The sequence below is a fragment of the Podarcis raffonei genome, chromosome 2, assembly GCF_027172205.1.
Source record: "Podarcis raffonei isolate rPodRaf1 chromosome 2, rPodRaf1.pri, whole genome shotgun sequence".
NCBI lineage: Eukaryota > Metazoa > Chordata > Lepidosauria > Squamata > Lacertidae > Podarcis > Podarcis raffonei.
Window position 1 is genome coordinate 101,391,455 of NC_070603.1, and position 20,286 is coordinate 101,411,740.

The following is a 20,286-nucleotide window of genomic DNA, read 5'->3' on the forward strand; positions in this document are numbered from 1 at the left end:
GCGTATTGTGAAGTGCAGTATACAAATGTGACACTAGATGGAGATGGCGAGCCATGGCAAATTCAATATATTTTTCAAAATGTGGTGTGTTTTTTTAAAAAAAAGCATTTTCACAGTGTTTTTTAATATGTGTGCAGATTTCACCTGTCCAGCCTTTCAGAGCAGTGTGTTTCGGTTGAGACTGAGCATTATTCTCAAAGTACTGAGTGTGTTACAAAGGATTTATCCATTCTGTGATTCGAGAGCCAGTGTCTTAAGGCCTTCTAAACATTCCGTGCCTTCAAACATCCCGGTCGTTTTGTGATTACCTGTGCTCCCTGGGATGTGTGAGATGATAGAGGGCACCCTCAGTCGTGCAGAAATCATAGGATTTGGAGAAAGAAAACTCTATAATAATTGTGGGAAGCTTATTCCACTGTTACTGAGCTGCACTTGCAATTATGCCTTGAAGTGTGTGTGTGTCTCTTCCAGTATGCTTCCGAACTCACCGGAGAGAATTAAGGGAGGTATTTTACCAATTTTCAAGGTGGGACACCCCCCCGCACTGCAAAAAAACCCAATAATGTTGAAGGGGGAACACTGCATGTTTACTATATGTGTATTTTGTATGATAAGGTGTGGTGGTGCTGGTGGCTTCCCATAACCCCCTTCCTTATACAAGGGATTGGGAGTGATGTCGCTGCGCCAGACAGGAATACTAAGAGCTTTTTAGGTGGCTGGCTGCCAAAAGGACTTTTGCTCTTCCTGCCTAGCTAAGCTACGATGCCCCTCCTGGACAAGCAATTGCGGAAACAGCCTGCTATACTGCATAAGCCTGATGTAAATACCAGGGTCCTTTCCTGCACCAATACTTTATCATTATTCTTGTTCTTGTTACTTAATTAAATTTCTATACCGCTCTTCACCCAAGGATTACAGTTTACAATATGAAAACACAAAAATACATAACATAGTAAAGAAAGAAAGAAAGAAATACCCTTTCCCCCATTTTAAAAGGCCGTAGATTGTTTAATTAGCCAATTAATGTTCAGTGTTTTATTATGTTTTTATATATGTTGGAAGCTGCCAAGATTGGCTGGGGCAACCCAGTCAGATGGGTGGAGTACAAATAAAACAACAACAACAACAACAACTGTTTACTTGGATCCAACAATAACAACAACAATTATTATTATTATTATTATTATTATTATTATTATTATTATTATTTACTTGGACCCCACAAATTACCCGTTTTGAGAGGACCACATTGATTGCCTTCTTGCCCCAGTTGTTGAAATTATCTACAATATTTGGTGAAAAGAGGCACATCTGTGCGTGTGTGCATGTGCGCGCGCGCATATGTATGTATGTACATAAACTTAAGCAATCCAGGATTATGGCAATATTTATTGGATTCGAACTCTGTTGTAAGATATATTTTGAAATACAACAGAATGTTGGAAGGGAATGCTGAAAGCATTGCATGCTGATATGTGTACCCACGCAAGCAGCCCTTTTGCTCAGCCCTAGTGGGATGCTATCCCTTGCCTCTCCTGGCTCTCTTTGTGCTTGCTGCTCATCAGATTTCAGGGAAGGCTCTTGCTTGTGTTGTGAGTTAGAAGATTCTATTTGCTCTGCCCTGCAATTTCAGCCTGATGGCGTTTCTGCCTGATGCAATTTTATCTCGTTCACTCCCCCAGTGGTAATAGAGAAAAGATAAGCTGTGCTAAGAGACGTCCTCATGGCTCCTTTTCTATAGAATGAGAAATACTAATGCATGGATTGCCTTGAGAGTAAACCTTTGCCTGTGCTTTGTACCACTATCATTATTTCAAGGATCAGCTTCGCCTAGCATTTTTAAAAAAAAATAAAGGGGAGGGAGAGAGAAAGTTGAATGAATTAAGATTAATGTATCAGAATAGATCCACCAGGTGGCAGTCTACTGCCCCACACCCCTTTCTCCTACGTATATGGAAAAGAATTTCTGGGAATATAAGGATTTGCTGACTGCATTTACTTTTAGGTCAGCTGCACATTGCTTCCAAAGGTATATAAATGTACACTTCATTGCCTAGTGTGCATTACTATTAAGGCTATGCTAAGTGTTTATCTAAAAGGGACGCGGGTGGCACTGTGGGTTAAACCACAGAGCCTAGGACTTGCCAATCAGAAGGTCGGCGGTTCGAATCCCCGCTACTGGGTGAGCTCCCGTTGCTCGGTCCCAGCTCCTGCCAACCTAGCAGTTCAAAAGCATGTCAAAGTGCAAGTAGATCCCACTCTGGCGGGAAGGTAAACGGCGTTTCCGTGCGCTGCTCTGGTTCACCAGAAGCAGCTTAGTCATGTTGGCCACATGACCCAGAAGCTGTACGCCGGGCTCCCTTGGCCAATAGAGCGAGATGAGCGCCACAACCCCAGAGTCGGCCACGACTGGACCTAATGGTCAGGGGTCCCTTTACCTTTACTTAAGTGTTTATCTGGTTTGATTTTCCGGTGGAAAGCAATGCTCTTTGGGTGGGATGTTATTGGAAGAAATACCGTATTTCTCCAAAACCTCCCAAATAGACCTTACAGCCCCATATATACATTCCTATTCTCTTCTATTGTTTCCCTTATTTGCTCCTGCTGTGGCACCATTCATCTAAGGACCTGGGAAATCCAAGCCAATCAGGGATTTCATAGTGAATGTAGTGGCACAATGCAGCCAATCGGATTGGGCTACATTATGAAGCAAACACAACCAATTTAGAGCGAGGGCACTGCTTCCTGAAGAGGGAAAAACACACACACACCATTTGTTTTATTTTTGAGGGGGAGGAATATGTGCAGATTTCAGCGCTTACAAAAATGTCCATGCCCTCCCTCACAGCTCAACTCTGCCTAGTATTTATTTCCTTAACATACGTTAGGTAAAGGTAAAGGGACCCCTGACCGTTAGGTCCAGTCGCGGACGACCGTTAGGTCCAGTTGCGGCGCTCATCTCGCTTTACTGGCCAAGGGAGCCGGAGTACAGCTTCCGGGTCACATGGCCAGCATGACTAAACCGTTTCTGGCGAACCAGAGCAGCGCACGGAAACGCCGTTTACCTTTCTGCTGGAGCGGTACCTATTTATCTACTTGCACTTTGTCATGCTTTTGAACTGCTAGGTTGGCAGGAGCTGGGACTGACCAATGGGAGCTCACCCCGTCGCGGGGATTTGAACCACCGACCTTCAGATCGGGAAGTCCTAGGCTCTGTGGTTTAGACCACAGGGCCACCTGTGTCCGAGTAACATACTTTAGCTAACCTAAAAACCAGGCAGTTTGTGTTGTTAACAGCGGTGGCTGCTCCATTAGGCCAAATGGGGCACTGCCCCACCAACCTCAGCCGACCCCCACCTGCCTTCTACCTTTCTTACATCTGGTCCAGGGGGTGACCTTGGATGTCACCTTCCTCCTCTTTACTCTCAGTGCTTCGATTGTGGAACTCGGCAAGCAGACGAACGGGGGAGAAACCAGCATGAGTTGACTCCACTTACTTTTGGAGTGTCTGCTTGAGGTCCCAATGAGCACTTAACCGGCTGCTGTTAAGGAAGCCAAACATCCCTTTCTGTCCTCCTCTCCAATTCCTGCAGCAAATTATGTCGTGCAACGTGAAATTCTAGTGTCAGAGCCAAGATACAGGAACATGAGGACCATCTGCTGCAGCTCTTGCTGGACTTTGCCCCAAGTGAGGGAATGCTTGTTTCAATGCTACTCCATATTAAAAACAAATAAATACACGAATCTGTGCACGTAGGGGAAAGGCTTTCTGTTATGCTGGTTTTATTTATGTAAGTTTTTTAAATAAAATAAAAGGTGGGTCGATTTCAGACATCGACTTTTCCAGCTGAAGTATGAAGTGCTATGCACAATAGCTTAAACATGTGCCTCTTCTCATTCTGTAGTTTGACTTTTATTGATAACGGGGAAACTAGATGCGAGTATAGCTCAGGGAAGCTTCCATTCTCTAGTGTAGCACACGGGTGCTGCTGCACGTGTTTTCGGTAATAGCAAGTAGAAGAAGAAGAAATAATTATCATCTGTTTGTAATCAAGGATAAAAGCTTGTGATTTGTTTGTGTTATGTGAACACCGGCTCTCCCAGGGCAGGTATCCACAAATTAACACACCAGCCCATTCCCTCCATTGAGCTCTCATCTATGTTTTGGTTTGGAGAAGGTGAGGGGTAGCTAGAGTCTGATCTCCCCTGTATCCCAGCACTCATGAGAGAAATCTCTCCCTCCAGCCTTCTGCATAGGAAGCAGTCAGGTCTTTGGTCTATCTAGTTCAGAATTGTCCGTGTTGATTGGCAGCTGCTCTCCAGGGTTTCAGACAGGGTCTCTTTTCACCCTGCCTTGCAGATGCCAGGAACTGAACCTTCTGCAGGCAGATGCCCTGCCACCCTCAAGGTGTGTGAGAGGATATTCATGAAAACACTACTTATTTAACGACAGTGGTGCCTCGGGTTACATACGCTTCAGGTTACAGACTCCACTAACCCAGAAATAGTACCTCGGGTTAAGAACTTTGCTTCAGGATGAGAACAGAAATTGTGCTCCGGCAGCGCGGCAGCAGCAGGAAGCCCCAGTAGCTAAAGAACAGTTTCAGGTTAAGAACGGACCTCTAGAACGAATTAAGGTCTTAACCCTAGGTACCACTGTACTGAAAACACTCCCAAAATGGTAACACAGGATAGCTGGTACAACAAGTCAATGTTTGTGGGCTTCTGAGCTTTAACCTACTCCAGTGGTTTTCAACCAGTGTACCATGGCACCCTGGGGTACCTTGAATAGTGGCCAGGGGTGCCACGAGCAACACTGACCTCTGACCCTCTTTCTTTCCTTCCTCCCTTCCCTCCTCTGATGCCTTCTCGCATCTCTGCCTCCCAAAGATTTGCACAGCTGTTTGTTGCAGCAGCCCTGGCTACAAGCTCCCCAGGTGGATGGTGCCTCTGTGGGTGCTGGTTGCCAGAAGCTGAGGTGGTGTCGGAGTAAACAAGCAAGCAAGCAGGTGAGGGAGCCCAGCCAGCCAGTCCGCCAGCCCTTGCTGTTGGGAATCATAGAATCATAGAGTTGGAAGAGACCACAAGGGCCATCGAGTCCAACCCCCTGCCAAGCAGGAAACACCATCAGAGCACTCCTGACATATGGTTGTCAAGCCTCTGCTTAAAGACCTTAATGGACAAGTAAGCCCCAGGTCCCTGTGGGGCAGTGTGAGGAGGCACCTCTCTTTGGGGCAGGGGGGCAGCTCAGAGACCAGGGGCGGCGGCGGCAGCTGCCTGGAGGACCCCCAAGGAGTGGGGAGAGAAGGCTGAGGGAACACTCTACAAAAGAGGGTGTTAGAAAAAGGGTGAGAGACTGCCAGCTGTGCAGACAAGGGGTGACATAACTGGCTACTCCCCACAGGGGAGCTGCAGAAAAAATGTAATTGGTCAAGTGAGCCATGGACACAAAAGAGGTTGAAAACCTCTGACCTACTCCATTTCTCCCCTCTGTGAGAAGAGCACAGGAGAATCTCAGGAGTGAGGATACAAGCCCAGGGTTTGCTCTAAGTGATCTTGGAGGCAAAGATTAATCCAAACAGTTGTGCTTTATAACCGCGCTGGGATTTGAACTTGAATCTTCTCGTTGTAAGAATCCAACCTTAAGCTTGCTTTCTTGGAAGAGAGTCTTGCTGATTTCAGTGGAACTGATTTCCAAGTAATTGCGCTGTAAAGTCTTCGCCAAACGCTCTGTTCACGACACCAGCCCTGGCACCAGCTCTTGGAGAATTCATTAGGAGCAATTTTGGCTAGAAAGTTAAGGCCAAATTAGATTAAATTAAAATCCTATTGGTGGGAGGAGGAGGAGGAGGAAGACGAGCAGCAGCAGCAGAAGCAGCAGCTGGGGAGGTTGGCTCTAGTGACAAGCCAGGAGGAGATTGCAAGCAAGCTCCACAATGTTAAAATTTGGCACGGCCAAATAAGTGATTCATTGTCACTTAGCAGTTTTGCTTCAGGAAACTCATCATTTTCGCCCACCAGGGGGAAGTTTAATTGGCACACTGCTGCTCCCCAGTTATAAGACGTTGGGGGGAAGTGTCCTTCAGATCTCCTCTAAATCCTGGAGTATCTCCTTTGCACTTCCCTCTTCTTTTTAACCTAAGCTCTGAACGGCCATTATTTCTGATGTTTTTGGGTAGATGTAACCTTCCATTTTCCTATTCAGGTTTCCAATTCAGTTGGGTTTTTGGAATCAAAGCCCGTTCTTCTCATTACTGTGCATCTGTGTGTACATATGCACAGCCTCGGATTTATGAATGCCTCAGGAAAACCAGGCTGTTCCTTTCTGTGAATCATAAGATAACAGAATTGGAAGGAACCCAGTGGGTCATCTAGTCCAGCTCTCTGCAATTCTCAGACAGGATATCCTTTACCTAAATCATTGGTGATGGCTGCCTGTCCGGCCTTTTCTTGCAAACTCCCCAAAGACGGAGAATTCACAACTCGTTTTGAGGTACTGGTTCCTTTCATGCTCATCTGCTTTTATGGTTAGCAAGCTTCTTCCTTTTTCATATACAACCCTCAGCCTTGAATCTGCTCTTTATTTATTTAAGTTTGTTGACTCAGATCCTGTTTGGGTGTGTGATATTTCACCTTTGGGGGCTGTGCCTACATGAAGATCAAGGACAGGTATTGATTGATCTTGTAGTCTCCTTCCTCCCCCCCCCCAATGTTCACCATTGTTTATTTTCTCAAAACCTGCCTGTCCTCAAAGAAAAGCTAAAGGTGTCTATCGACAGAAAAATAAAACCATGAATCAATAATTTAAAACACCACGGTATAACACCAAAGCATTGAAACTTTGATTTCCCTGACCATGAAAGCACCCAGTTCAGCTGTTTGCTCACATGAATAAGTGGAGGGGAAGCAATGGGGGGGAGTACCCACTCCCAAAATCTCCTAGGGTGCCTCCTGTTTTGAAGGGCTTTCCAGCCTAAAGATGAAGAACCGTCAGAAAGTAGACAAGGGTCCTTGAAGTTGAAACACACAAGGACTTAGTGCAGAGGTTGCTGATGTCAAAGTGCTTTCAGAAGCTGCTTCTAATTCTGGTTGCACAGGCATGCTTGTGATTCATACTTCCATTACAGAAAGCTCTTTTTTATTCTTCTTTATCAATTGTCTCTAGCAATCACCTGAACACCCACCCACTTGCTCACAAGCTGCATCCCAGTTCTTTGTGCTCCTTGCAACTCAGTAGCGTCACCAACACCAGCTCATCCAGCTGCTTCCCCCAAGATTCAAGTTGCTTCCAGAGCAAAGCTTTGCATATACTGTATCGTGAATGGCAAGGATAACGTGCTCACTTTTTTGAACACATCGAGTGTTCATCTGTACTATTCGTATGGAGCCACGAGTTCCATTTTAGCAGGTGCCTAGGCCAGCCCCCATACATGCATGATGGCAGACAAAGGACTGCCAAAGCAGATGCAAGAAGGAATAGGTTCTTGGAACGGAAAGCACGATCCTGACTCGCCAGCCACTATTGCTCCACACTTGGTGACATCAGTGGCTGGCAGCTAGGGAGGCTGCCCTACAGGTAGCTTCCTACCTTTGGGTGTTGCAGCCTTAGGCAAGAAAAGAAGCAGAATAGGACAGGGGAAGGGGACCCAGCACCTCAACCACACAGCCCACATTGCATAACCCTAGGTGTGCCGCACACTAAAAATTTCCAAATTGCCTGCTGAGTTAATGTTTCTGAGATCAGAACGTGGGCTAACGTGTTGCAGCCTGAACAGATTGTGCAAATTAAATTTCCATAAGTATCATTATTTTTTGCATCATTTAGTTTGCTTCTGCTAGCCATCAGGAAAAGTGGAAACATACCCAGATATTGATCGCTCAAGGCTTTTCTCTGCCCCTTATTGGCTTCTAAGCTTTTGACCTGTATAATTATGGCCTTTTCCACGAGTGCCAGAATCTTGACATCTTTTTACAAGTGAAAGTCGAAATTCTCCGAATTCTGGGTTTTCAGAGTGCAGAAGCAATACAATACAGTGCAGGCAGCCTTAGCAGTATGTTACGTGCTAGCTTCCTGACCTCACTTGTTGAGATACTAAAATAGGTTTACGTGGCTGAGATGGATGTGGGGTTAGTGACATCTGGTACCAATAAAGCCCTCCTCCCATATTAAAGTGTTCCAGCTCTATTAGGATTACATAAGTGCCTATCACTGAATATTTCTTCAGGAATTGGTTGCCTGTTCTGGACTGGGCTTGCTTGAGCTCTCACTACCTCTTGGTGGCTAGTGAGTGCAAGTTACGTCTTTCTTTGCCATTTCAGAGCCAGTATTGAATTCTGCTGCACCGATTGAATCACTTGTGCACACACCTAGTGATATAATGTGATGGTAGAATGCTAAGATGCAAAAATAGACTGTACCACTTGAAACTGCAGGTGGGGGTGCTGTTTTTAGATGCTCCACCTTATAAAAAAATAGCAAAAGCCTCCTGACAAGTAAATAACTACGGTCCTTTCCTTGATGCTTTGTTGTTTTATTCAGGGAGCTTTCTTTTTAGTTTTTTGCATAATAATTTTTATCCGTTTTCAATTACAATAACCCAATAAAAGCCTCATTGTCACAATACCAAATTATAATACAATTAATAATGCAAATTGTTCAGACGCCAAATTATATTATTTTGTTGGCCCCCCCGTGTGCTAGAATTGATGATTTGATCATTTACTTTAACTCTGCTTTCCAAAAACTTATAAATTCCAATTACACACCAGTCAGAATAACAAACTATTATACCGCAGCTGCAATTTTAACGACTTCTATTCGCGTAAATAATTTACAGTCCTAGAGGTGAAGCCTTCAAACTCTTATTCGGTGAGCTTTCAATACCAGGGGACGATCAAATGTGATCTTCTCACTTGCAGTCTGATTTAGCAACTTCAGAGCACTTTACCACCGCACCTCGTTCTGCCTTGGTACCTTTTCTGGAAACTAGTGTGGAATCCATGGAGGCTAGGTTGAAGCAGGCTGGTTAGTGCTGCTGCAATGCAATGATTCAAGATCACCTTCACAGATTGGAGAATCGGGCCACAACTTACACAATGAATTTCAATAGGGACAAATGTAAGGTTCTGCACTTAGGCAGATAGAACCAGCTGCACAAATATGAGGTGGAGGGCACCTGCCTTGCCAGTAGTGCGTGTGAAAAGGATCTAGGAATAGTAGTAGACCACAAGCTTAACATGAGCCAACAGTGTGATGCAACAGCAAAAAGCAACAACAAAAGCAAATGCTATTCTTGGCTGCATCAACAGAAGTATAGTGTCCAGATTAAGGAAGTTATAGTCCCACTCTATTCTGCCTTCGTCAGACCACACCTGGAATACTGTGTCCAGATCTGGGTGCCACAATTTAAGAAGGGTATTGACAAGCTGGAAGGTGTGCAGTCAAGGTGATAAAGGGTCTGGAAACCAAGCCTTATGAGGAAGGGTTGAAGGAGCAGGGTATGTTTAGCCCGGAAAAAAGAAGACTCGGAGGAATTATGATAGCTGTCTTCAAGTATCTCAAGGGCTGTCACATAGAAAATGGAGCAAGCTTGTTTTCTCCTGCTCCACAGGCTGGGGCCCAAACTAATGGAGTCAAGTTACAAGAAAGTAGATTCTGACCAAACATCAGGAAGAACCTTCTGACAGTAAGAGCTGTTTGACAGTGAAATGGTCTCTCTCGAGAAGTGGCGGACTCTCCTTCCTTAGAGGTTTTTAAGCAGAGATTGGATGGCATCTGTCATATATGAACTAGTTGAGCTTCCTGCATTGCAGGGGGCTGGACTAGATGGCCCTTGGGTCTCTTCCAACTCTACAAATCTACGATTCTATGATTCTAAATGCTACCGGTGGTAGGTTCTACTCTGGAGCTCTCAGCTTGCTGATCTCATTGTGGACTAGCTCTCTTGGCTCACTGGAAACTCTGGGTGATAGCTGACTGGCCCCAGGAGCAGCCAAAGGCTTAGCCTTCGGTCGACCATAGCATTGGTAATAGTGGGGTATTAAGGTGGCTTGCTCGTTCTGATATGTTTTGCTACTGGTTAAAGAACCTTTCCCAGAATCGCAGGTCCTGCTGGGTCTTGTGTCACAACTTAAGCATATGTAAAAGAGTCGGTGGTCAACATGCTTAAATAATGACAACGTTGCATTTGCTCCTTAACACAAGGTGGCCTGACATGCCTCTCCACTGCTTTTTCCTCCCCAAAATGTTTTTTACATTACCAGTTTTTAACATAGTCCATAGCTGAACTGTTTGGGGAAAACGGATGGAAAACTAACTTAACTTATACGATCTCTGCATCAACACCCATTTGTTTTCTGCCTGCGCTGTACTGTTTTCTCATTGTGTTCTTTCATTTGATCTTTGCATTTAATTGTTGTTGTTTTTTAATTTTTGCACATTTCTCTCAGTGTCTTTGTGGAATGAAGAGCAGGTTACAGATATCCAAAAATAAACAATAGCATACATAAAAACTAGGGCGAGATCCCTTTTGAGATTTATTTGCATTAAATCTTGGGTATCTAGTTGTTTTGGATTCAGCAAAATTTGGGTTGTCTAACTTGGGCTTGTGAAGAGTGCTAGAGTGCTCAGTTTTTTTCAGAGGTCATTAAGATAATCTACTGAACAGCTGTACACAGTACATCAAAGCCCAATGCTTTGGACAAAAGCTCTGTCCTTTGCAAAGTGTTCAGTACACCTCTATCTAACGTGTACTTGGGTCATTTTGTCCTAATGGTGCTATAGATTTTGGGGGGGGCTAAACCCCATAAATTATTAATTGGTAGGATTTTGATTATTTGGGAAGTGAAGGGGAAAATAGAAGCTGCAGAGGGATTTCTGAGCTGGCCTATGCAAAACGACCTGGCCAAGCTGGGGCCATTAAGAAACAATACAAGGCCATTGACAATGCAAGAGAACTGTCTTTCCCCCACTTGCCATGAGGTGTGAACATAGACTGGGGGTTTGGAAGGTTGCCAGCATAATTGGATGTAAGGTGACAGGAAAAGGGAGTCCTGAGCAAGGGTTGCTGGGAAGAAGAAGAAGGAAGGAAGACTGGGATCCATCTTGGGCAGGCTGGCTGCAGGCTGGCTGGGAGAGATGGACTCCAGGGCTGCACTGATGTGAGGCACAAGTCCCTCTTGAAATAACCATGCTGTGAGATCTGGACTCCCTCCATGCAGACTGTAAATAGGTGAATGAACCGTATTTCTTAAATCTATGGCAGTCTCCACCATGTCTCAATTCTCCAAAAGAACACAGACCCTGGGTGAGTGCCTGGAACCCCATGGATTCTTGCCACGGCAGAGGGGGGGGAGGCACCCAACTTTTGTAACATTATTATTCATGGAACCCCAATGAATATTAAACATGTTGCTCCAAAGGCAAATGAGTATGGGGGGGAAAGTTGGACCTAAAATTTGGTCCTGTTCAGTGTTTGCAGGACTGGCAAGTCTATGGTGAAGCTACATGGAACCTACTCTTTAGTTCCTCTGCTACTATGCAACTGTGCTACAGAATCATGAAAGTGTATATGGGTTGGCTGAAGAATTATATTTATATTATATTATATTAATTATATTATATTATATTATATTATATTATATTATATTATATTATATAGAATTATATTTTCAGGACTCCCTTTCTCCCTCCTTCCATCTCTCATGCGCGCGCACACACACAGAGCAATGTCCTGTGTAAGTGAACAAAATAAGCATTTGATTGACAGAAAGTGTTTATTTCTCCAAGGTCCCTTTGCTGAAGAAACGCTCCTTCTGAGCTAGGTGAGCCCTCAAGCCCGTGGTAGACAGTATACAGAATAAACGTTTGCGTTTTCAGATCCTCAGGCTCCCACAGCCTTTGGTGAGAAATGTGCGCTCAAGAATTCCATCCCGTAACAAAGCCAAAGGGAATTCTTGGAAATGAACCATTCTGTTTTACAGAGAGAGACGCTGAGAGAGCAGCTTGGCTTTCTAGTTGTTACAGAAAATATGGATACTGTTTTCACTAACAACCCTGGAATTCTCTGCCGTTGGGGATGGCAGGGAGAGCTGTGCTTTAAAAAAAAAGAAGCACTGCACAGATAAAAGGCCTATTAATCAAAGAGCAAATATTGTTATAAGCTGTGCTTGAGTCTGGGCTTATCAAATTAATGGGCTCCCCCACCGCCACCCCTCTTATATTTTTGTAAGAGCATGCATCTCTCTCCCCCCCCCCCACCTGCTCTGTGCTGTTTTTCTTTATATGGTAACGCGCTTGACATGCTAGCCAAGAATCGTGAGTTTTTCCAGACATGTACATTCTTCCTTCATGTGTTCCATTGGCTAAGCCCTATCTCTGCTGCATAGCATAACAGTAAGTGCACTGTCAGCTCCTCTCTCTCTCTCTCTCTCTCTCTCTCTCTCTCTCTCTCTCTCTTTCTCTCGTGCTTTCCATTAGGAGGATGGAAGGACGGTTATGAACAATATTCTGTGTCATGGGCGTTCATGAATCCAGGGGTACAGTTCTAGTTTTGTTTATGGCAGAGATCTCAATCCATCCAACTAGTTTTGAAAATGTGGCCTTCATCTCTTCAGGGTTTTGTTTTTCATTTTTTAAAAAACAGCTCTTTTACTTCGTAGCTGAGCAAGGATTTGAACCCAGGCCTTTGCCAGCCAATGTCAAATGCACTGTCCGCTAGTTACACCTTTTTTTTTGCTCGCATTCCAGTGTGGGATTTTTCTACACAGCGAGAGAGGGATAAAAACAGTAGGAGTTTAAGCAGATTAAGGAAGCCCTGATCTCTCATCGCCTCAGGAGCAGGTGAGAAGTTAATAAGGTTATTCTGAAATCACCTTTGGGCAGCAGGGCTTGGCTGGCTTATGACTAAACCGTTGGAAGAGTAGGCCTACCTCAGATTAATCCCGTGGCGTCTCACTTTAAACAGGGGGAGGCTGCCTGACGTTTAGATAAATCTTCTTGACCAGATGTTTTGAGGAAGTCAGGTTCCCTTCCCTGTCAACCCACTTTGAAGCAGCTTCAGTTCTCCTGTGGGTTTGGATGCACCAGTTAAACAGGGCCCAGAGCAAACCAGCCTTCTACTTCGTAAATTTTGGCTCTGAAGGTGGGGAGGGAAATGCCCCGCTGGTTTACAATGTCTCTACCGAAGGTGAAGAGGCTTTACATCTGCATTTGCCCTGCTCTCTCCGTGCCTCAGCTCCCTCTCTGTAATAAAGTTGTGATTATGACAATACTGGCCCAATTTACAGGCTGTCAACAAGGACCGCACCTTGCAGGACTGAAGAAAGGAAACCATATGGCTGGTTTCAGGTCTTTGTGCCTGAAACTGGGCCCAAGGGTCAAGAGAGATTGTATACTTTCCACTCTGCTGCCTAACAGTCTCCCTGCCTGAGCAGCAGTGATATCTGCGGTGATGTTGGAGACCTCAAGGACATCTGCCTCACCATCAGCAGTGGCTCAGGATTTTTATGGCTGACAAGACAACAAGCCTTGAGGTTCTCTAGAAGTTCTCCACAGTTCTGTGGAAAAGCATAGAAATACATACATGTATAAATAATACTGGGGCATAAGAGAAAAGAGAGGAGAAATGATTACAAGGGGAATAGATTTTACAAAGTTCGCTCCTGAGACAGACTTAGCAGGAGCAACAACAACAGCTCCAGTGTTTAGCTCCAGGGCCCATGAGAAAGACTCCATGGGACTCCCTTCCTCAGTGAGCCTTCCTCCTCTCTGGAGCAGGTCTGGGGGCTCTTGTCAATGAGCCCTCTCACTCAGCCCTCTCAGCAGATGCCTGACCATGCTGGTCATTAACGTCAGGCCTGGACAGGAGGCAAGAGAAGCTGAAATATTATTATCTCGCACAGGTAACACCTTATGGAGAGGTGTGTTCGTTGGCCAATTCTTTTTCGTTCCATCCCATAGAGTGTTCTGTCAACAAACAACTGCTTACCTGCCTCTTTCTGCATTTTGCTGATGCCATGGAAATTGCTGCAGCATCACACCAAGGTAGCAGGAGAAGGTGTGGATCACGCACAGGAGACTTCTCTGCTCGCCACCGTTGCCTCTCCTGCAAGCTGGAGCAGCACTTCTCCAAAATGGCCAAGGTCACTCAAGTTACCCCAGCAGCCTGGAAAGTAGTTGAAGTAAAGAACATGATAACAGCCTGTTGGATGGGGCCAATGGGCCATCGTCCTGTTGTCACAGCGGCCAACCAGGTGTCTATGGGAAGCCCCCCAGCAGGACCTGAGTGGGACAGCCGTCTCCCCACTTGCAACTACTGTAATGTAAAAAAAGGCCCAGAGATCACTGCAGTATTTCCTGGTTCTGATGATGTGGGTGGCATTGGCTGAACACAATACATCCACTTACCTCGCATCCCTATCCAGCTTGGCTTTTCTCTGGGAAAAGAGAAATTTGCTGTTTGTTTTCTTTTCCACTTTGCCTCCTGGTACCGCAGTTTATTTTATGACTTCCCTAAGCTTTAAATATTTCTGCTGCTCGCTGACATATTCTGCAGGGATCCATGTGATTAATAATCCTGGGAATGACGGTTAGTGAAATAGCACTAAGTTCCATGAGAATACCCATTTTTCAAACACTAAGCCTCTGATCCTCTAACCACCAACTTTCTTGAATAGTTGGCACTGGATTTGATGGGGCTGCTCCAGAGCCGGTGCTGGCTTGAAGGATGATGAATGCATGCGGAGCTTAATAAATTGCCCGGCATGTTGAGTTGCTCAACATTATATATCATAAACAGAGATGGAGATGGCTGCTGAATCCATTGCTGTAGCGAAAAGTATAGGGCCTTCATACAGTAGCTGATTAATTAAAGTATTCATATGAAATTGTGCTCTGATTGTTTTTTGAGGGTAACAGCCAGAGGCTGCGCCGAGGCGCTTTGACTAGCAAGATGCAAACCAGACACCCAGCTTGTATTTGCATCTGTGCGTATTTCAAATCTGATGAAAAGCAGGAAATGGAAAAACTTGGCAACTCTCCCTGGTTTGGCTTAGCAGAGCCTTTTGGCTTGGTGCATATTTGCGCTCCGTGGGCTGCAGGGAAGTTTAGGTTCATGTGCATCGGGGGTTAGTTTATTCTGGGGCCATGCGAAGCGACGGGTAAAATGAATTAAGAAAGTTTGCTGGGCGGGTTCACAGGAGAAGCAGAAGGTATGCAGCTTTCTGGAGGGGGGCGGTGCTCTCCTGGTTCAGTTATAGGTGCTGAGAGAAGCAGGGTGCCTTAGAAGCCCCCACTCCATTCCAATTCTAAATGTACAAAGGCTCCCCAGGAGCTCAGTGGTCAAGGGAAGTCTACACATGCTCAGAAACACTCTCATGCAAAAATATGCTCTGTTGCTCTGGTGTAGAAGTGGCTGTGGAACAGTAGTTTCTAGGGCTATATGTGTAATTGGGTGATCAATGAGATTAACATTTCAATTTTATACAGTGGTACCTCGGGTTACATACGCTTCAGGTTACAGACTCCGTTAACCCAGAAATAGTACCTTGGGTTAAGAACTTTGCTTCAGGATGAGAACAGAAATCGTGCTCTGGCGGCGCAGCAGGAGGCCCCATTAGCTAAAGTGGTGCTTCAGGTTAAGAACAGTTTCAGGACCTCCAGAACAAATTATGTACCGTACTTAACCCAAGGTACCACTGTACACACTTCCCTGGGAGTAATCTCCACTAAACTCAGTAGGGCTTACTTCAGGGGATACATGCCCTGCTATAGATTAAAAACTGACTATAATTGTACCCCAATTAACTCGGACTTCATCTTTTTAAAAATTGTTTTCATTACAGGCACTTTTCTTTCACATTAAGTTGAGAATGCTCCTTTATAATCTTAGGCAGAGATGGGACAACATGTAGGTTTCCCACCTTGATCTAAAGTGATAAGAGTTTTCTTTTTAAAAAAATTCAGAACCATTGTTTTTTGTCGTTTAGTCATGTCTGACTCTTCATGGGGCTTGAATAACTCAGAGAAACTATGAGTTATGCCGTGCAGGGCCACCCAAGACGGACAGGTCATAGTGGAGAGTTTTGACTAAACGTGATCCACCTGGAGCAGGAACCGGCAAGCCGCTCCTGTATCCCTGCCAAGAAAACTCCATGGACAAAAACTATTGTTTTACTCATGTCCAAATTTAACAAATACATGAAAATTGACATCTTTTATTGCATGATGGGCAGCCTTAGTTTTTTGTCCTATTATGTTGTGCCTTTAGAGAACAGGTCTGCAAAGCATTGCAGAAGAAGGTGTGAAATTCTCCTCCAGAATATTCTAAGGGGAATTAACTGCAAGAATTTAAAGAGGTGCATATTGACCTTCCAAAGGTCTATCATTCTGCTGGGTCACTATCATAGAATCGTAGAGATGGAAGGGTCCCAAAGGTCATCTAGTCCAACCCTCTGCAATGTAGCAACCTCAACTTTGCCCAGTCCCAGGTTCAATCGAAGCTTTGTTTGCGTCAGAGATTGGCCCTAGCATTTATTGACAGTGCACAGGCTCAGATGTGTTAGCGCATGAAGCTGCAAGCAGACTGAAGTGGTTCTGAGTGGATGCCGGATGTATTTCCTTTGTTGCCAAGTAACAAAGCCTTGTATTTATCTGAAACCCAGGAGAGAGACTGCCAGTCCGAGTAGACAATACTGAGGTACATGGACGATGGTTTGTCTCAGCGTAAGGCAGCTTCCTTGGTTCCTGTGAGTAGCCATATCTGTCAGCCAAATGGGCTTCTGGAAGGATGTACATATGTTTCTGTGTTGGTGAAACAGCAGAGGTGTGACAGACATAGTCAGCTCAATGAGCCATGCAGACAAGTGCCGAAAGGAAATCCTTGTTATCCCAGGGAAATGTTTTTCGTCTGCTTGAAGCACCTTAGATGGTGATGGAGATTCACAGCCTCCCATACGCCGAGAGTATTTGCTGACTCCGAGCTATGGCCCCTCTCCTTGCAAAGCGGACTTCGCGGCGATCTTATATCAAGGCAGCAGTTGCCAGCGTGTGACTTCCATCGCTCCACCCCCCCTCCTCATTTGACACCACCATATTTATGATCTCCTGTCATTGTAATGGAATTTGCCATGCTAAGCTTTTCTGTTTACACTGACGTTTAGCATACTGTATGTGTTAGTTCTTTGGCTTGCGGATTTGGACATGCTGATGATCTGGCGCTGTGCGTGTATTTATGGGCGCTGTCAAAGGAGAGGAAAGTGAAGAGGTGTATCCCAGATTATCTGTCAAATGTGTTTGACCCTTAAATCCCCCAAGGCTGGCTCAGCGTGGGTGGTCCAGTGTTCATTGTTTTCCCACCCACACCCTCCACACCCACACCCCAAAATGAAGGAATGACGTAGGGATTTAAAACTGCTTTGGGGTGCATTGGCATTTTGTCAAGGACAGGTTGCTGTTAACATTTGGAGAGCATCCTTCACTCATCTTGTTCAAGCTTATTATAGACAGCTGCTTTATCCAGGCCCGGGGGTGGATAGGAGTAATTAAGACTACATCTCATAGAATGCATGGCCTACGCTAGGCAAAATGAGCTTGCACCAGGGTTATCCAACTTCTGTTGATGGGCATAAATCCTTACAGCAGAGGCTGACCTTTTGTCTCTTTGCTTTTTCCTCCCCTTCCCTTCCAGGAAGATTTGCCGGCACTGCAAGTGTCCCCAGGCAGAGCACTTTGAAACAGTGATGCCTTTGGAAATGGAGAAGACCGTGACCAAGCTGATGTTTGACTTCCAGCGGAATTCGACTTCGGATGATGACTCAGGTTGTGCCTTGGAAGAATATGCTTGGGTTCCTCCAGGGCTGAAGCCGGAACAGGTACACTTCATTGCTGCTTGTGGCTGAAAGTGCATGGTGCATGCAAGTGATAAGGTCCTGCCAGGCATAATGTTTTTACCTGTGGCTATCTACGAGGTGGAGGGCGCTGTCAGTCCTTGAAATCCCTTCATTGCAACCATCTTGCAAATGCTCTGGGCAGGCAAGAATATATTCCTCATAAAAAGGTAAAGGGACCCCTGACCGTTAAGTCCAGTCGCCGATGACTCTGGGGTTGCGCGCTCATCTTGCTCTATAGGCCGAGGGAGCTGGTGTTTGTCCGCAGACAGCTTCCGGGTCATGTGGTCAGCATGACTAAGCTGCTTCTAGCGAACCAGAGCAGCGTTCAGAAACGCCGTTTACCTTCCCGCTGGAGCGGTATCTATTTATCTACTTGCACTTTGATGTGCTTTCGAACTGCTAGGTTGGCAGGAGATGTTCCTCATACACATAGCCATAACACTGGCACCATCACCCGCAATGGCATCACCCTTCCTCTAAATAACGCTGCAAGATTTCGATTTGTTGGTGATTCACTTCTTGCTGTGGGGCCATTTCCTCGCCAGAGTGGTGCATCCTCTAGTTATCTCCCACTTGGACTATTGCAATGCGCTCTACGTGGGGTTGCCTTTGAAGGTGACCCGGAAACTGCAATTAATCCAGAAGGCGGCTGCTAGTCTGGTGACTGGGAGTGGCTGCCGGGACCACATAACACCGGTCCTGAGAGATCTGCATTGGCTCCCAGTACGTTTCCGAGCACAATTCAAAGTGTTGGTGCTGACCTTTAAAGCCCTAAATGGCCTCGGTCCTGTATACCTGAAGGAGCGTCTCCACCCCCATCGTTTAGCCCGGACACTGTGATCCAGCGCCGAGGGCCTTCTGGCGGTTCCCTCATTGCGAGAAGTGAGGTTACAGAGAACCAGACAGAAGCCCTTCTCGGTAGTGGCGCCCACCCTGTGGAACACCCTCCCTTCAGATGTGAAGGAAATAAGCAGCTATCCTATCTTTAAAAGACATCTGAAGGCAGCCCTGTTTAGGGAAGTTTTTAATATTTAATGCTGTATTGTTTTTAACACTCGATTGGGAGCCGCCCAGAGTGGCTGGGGAAACTCAGCCAGATGGGTGGGGTATAAATAATAAATTATTATTATTATATTATATTCCTTAGTGCTGATGGTTACAGCTGTGTGTATGAAGATACTCTTTCATCTATGGGAGGTCCTTGGTCATATGAACACTATTTTTAATAGAGATATAAAACAATGACAGTTTTGCTAGTCATCGAGGCATTTAAAACAGCTGTAGCGCAGGTGACGCTGACCTGGACTTTGGCTTAGTGTGTTGAGCACATGGTAGTCATTTCGACAGAGCTTCCTAGATGAGCTTGTTGGTTATACTCGATTGGTTGCAGCTGAACCAGGCTTGTTCCAGGAAACAGCACAGTTATGACTGAACGGCCTCCTGAACCACCTGTGGTAACCTAAGATGGAGGAGTGAAGGAGAAGGTTTGGATTGATTAATATGATTTTTAGAATTCACAGGTAGCCCGTTCAGCCTAAGAGACTCTGAAGGAGACCATGCAAAATATATCCATAAAACAGCACTCCAGATAAAGTGACTAGCAGTGGAGCTAAGAAGAAAGCAAATGCTGAGCCAGTATAGGATAGCGCAGGAGTAGATAACATGGCGTCCTCCATGTTTTACAGACTGCAGCTCCCATCAGCTCCAGCAAGAGATTGCGGGAACTGTAAGCCAACAAGATCTGGAGGGCAACATATTGGCTCCCCCAGGGGCAGGGGCTAGAATGCTGGGCTTAGGCTGAAAAGATCCAGATTCAAATATCCTTTCAGCCACTGGGTTTCCTTGGACCAGTCACACCCACTTAGCCAATTGAACGAGGAAGCATATATGGCCACTGTTTAGCCCCTTGGAGATAGTAAGCTAGGAAGCGACTTCAGAGCCTCTGCCAAAGTGCCTGGCTAACTGCGAGTGAGGCTACTTGGGAGGAAGGGGAAGTGCATGGAAACACCTTTGTGGACCAGGACCTAACCGAGAGCCTCCAGCTGCTGCTCCTCCTATACAGGCACCCAGTCTGAGCGGCTTCATTCCTGAATCTGCAGCTCTCCTTCAAGCTGCAGCCTGCCTGACCTGGGGAAATGGACAAAGGCTATGTAATTGGTGACAGATGACCCCCGGCTCAAATTAAGCACTCCACATTGACACTCCAAAGAGGGTCAAGGTCAGGGTGAGCCCTGATTGCTAGCGTATGGTTCATTACGCCAGCTCCTCAGGCAGGATTGTGAAAAGGCTACCATTACTCTCTTGCAGTAGGATGCTGTTAAGAAGCTGAGCGTGTCTTTCGTTGTGGTAGTGTAGGGCACACATGCAGCCATGTGCACCAGGAGGATAATAGCAATG

At 45.6% G+C, this 20,286-nt stretch overlaps 1 protein-coding gene across 4 annotated transcripts in view; it reads left to right on the top strand.

The window, feature by feature from the left end:
- Positions 1-20,286, top strand: part of PRICKLE2 (prickle planar cell polarity protein 2) — a 259,828-nt gene that overhangs the window by 161,327 nt on the left and 78,215 nt on the right. For 3 of the 4 annotated variants that reach the window (XM_053378303.1, XM_053378306.1, XM_053378304.1), the window contains one exon: positions 17,688-17,871. In XM_053378303.1, the coding sequence (XP_053234278.1) occupies positions 17,688-17,871 (184 nt within the window). Of the gene's footprint in view, positions 1-12,821; positions 12,842-17,687; positions 17,872-20,286 lie in introns of those variants that run through there. The other variant, XM_053378305.1, reaches the window with a different exon arrangement.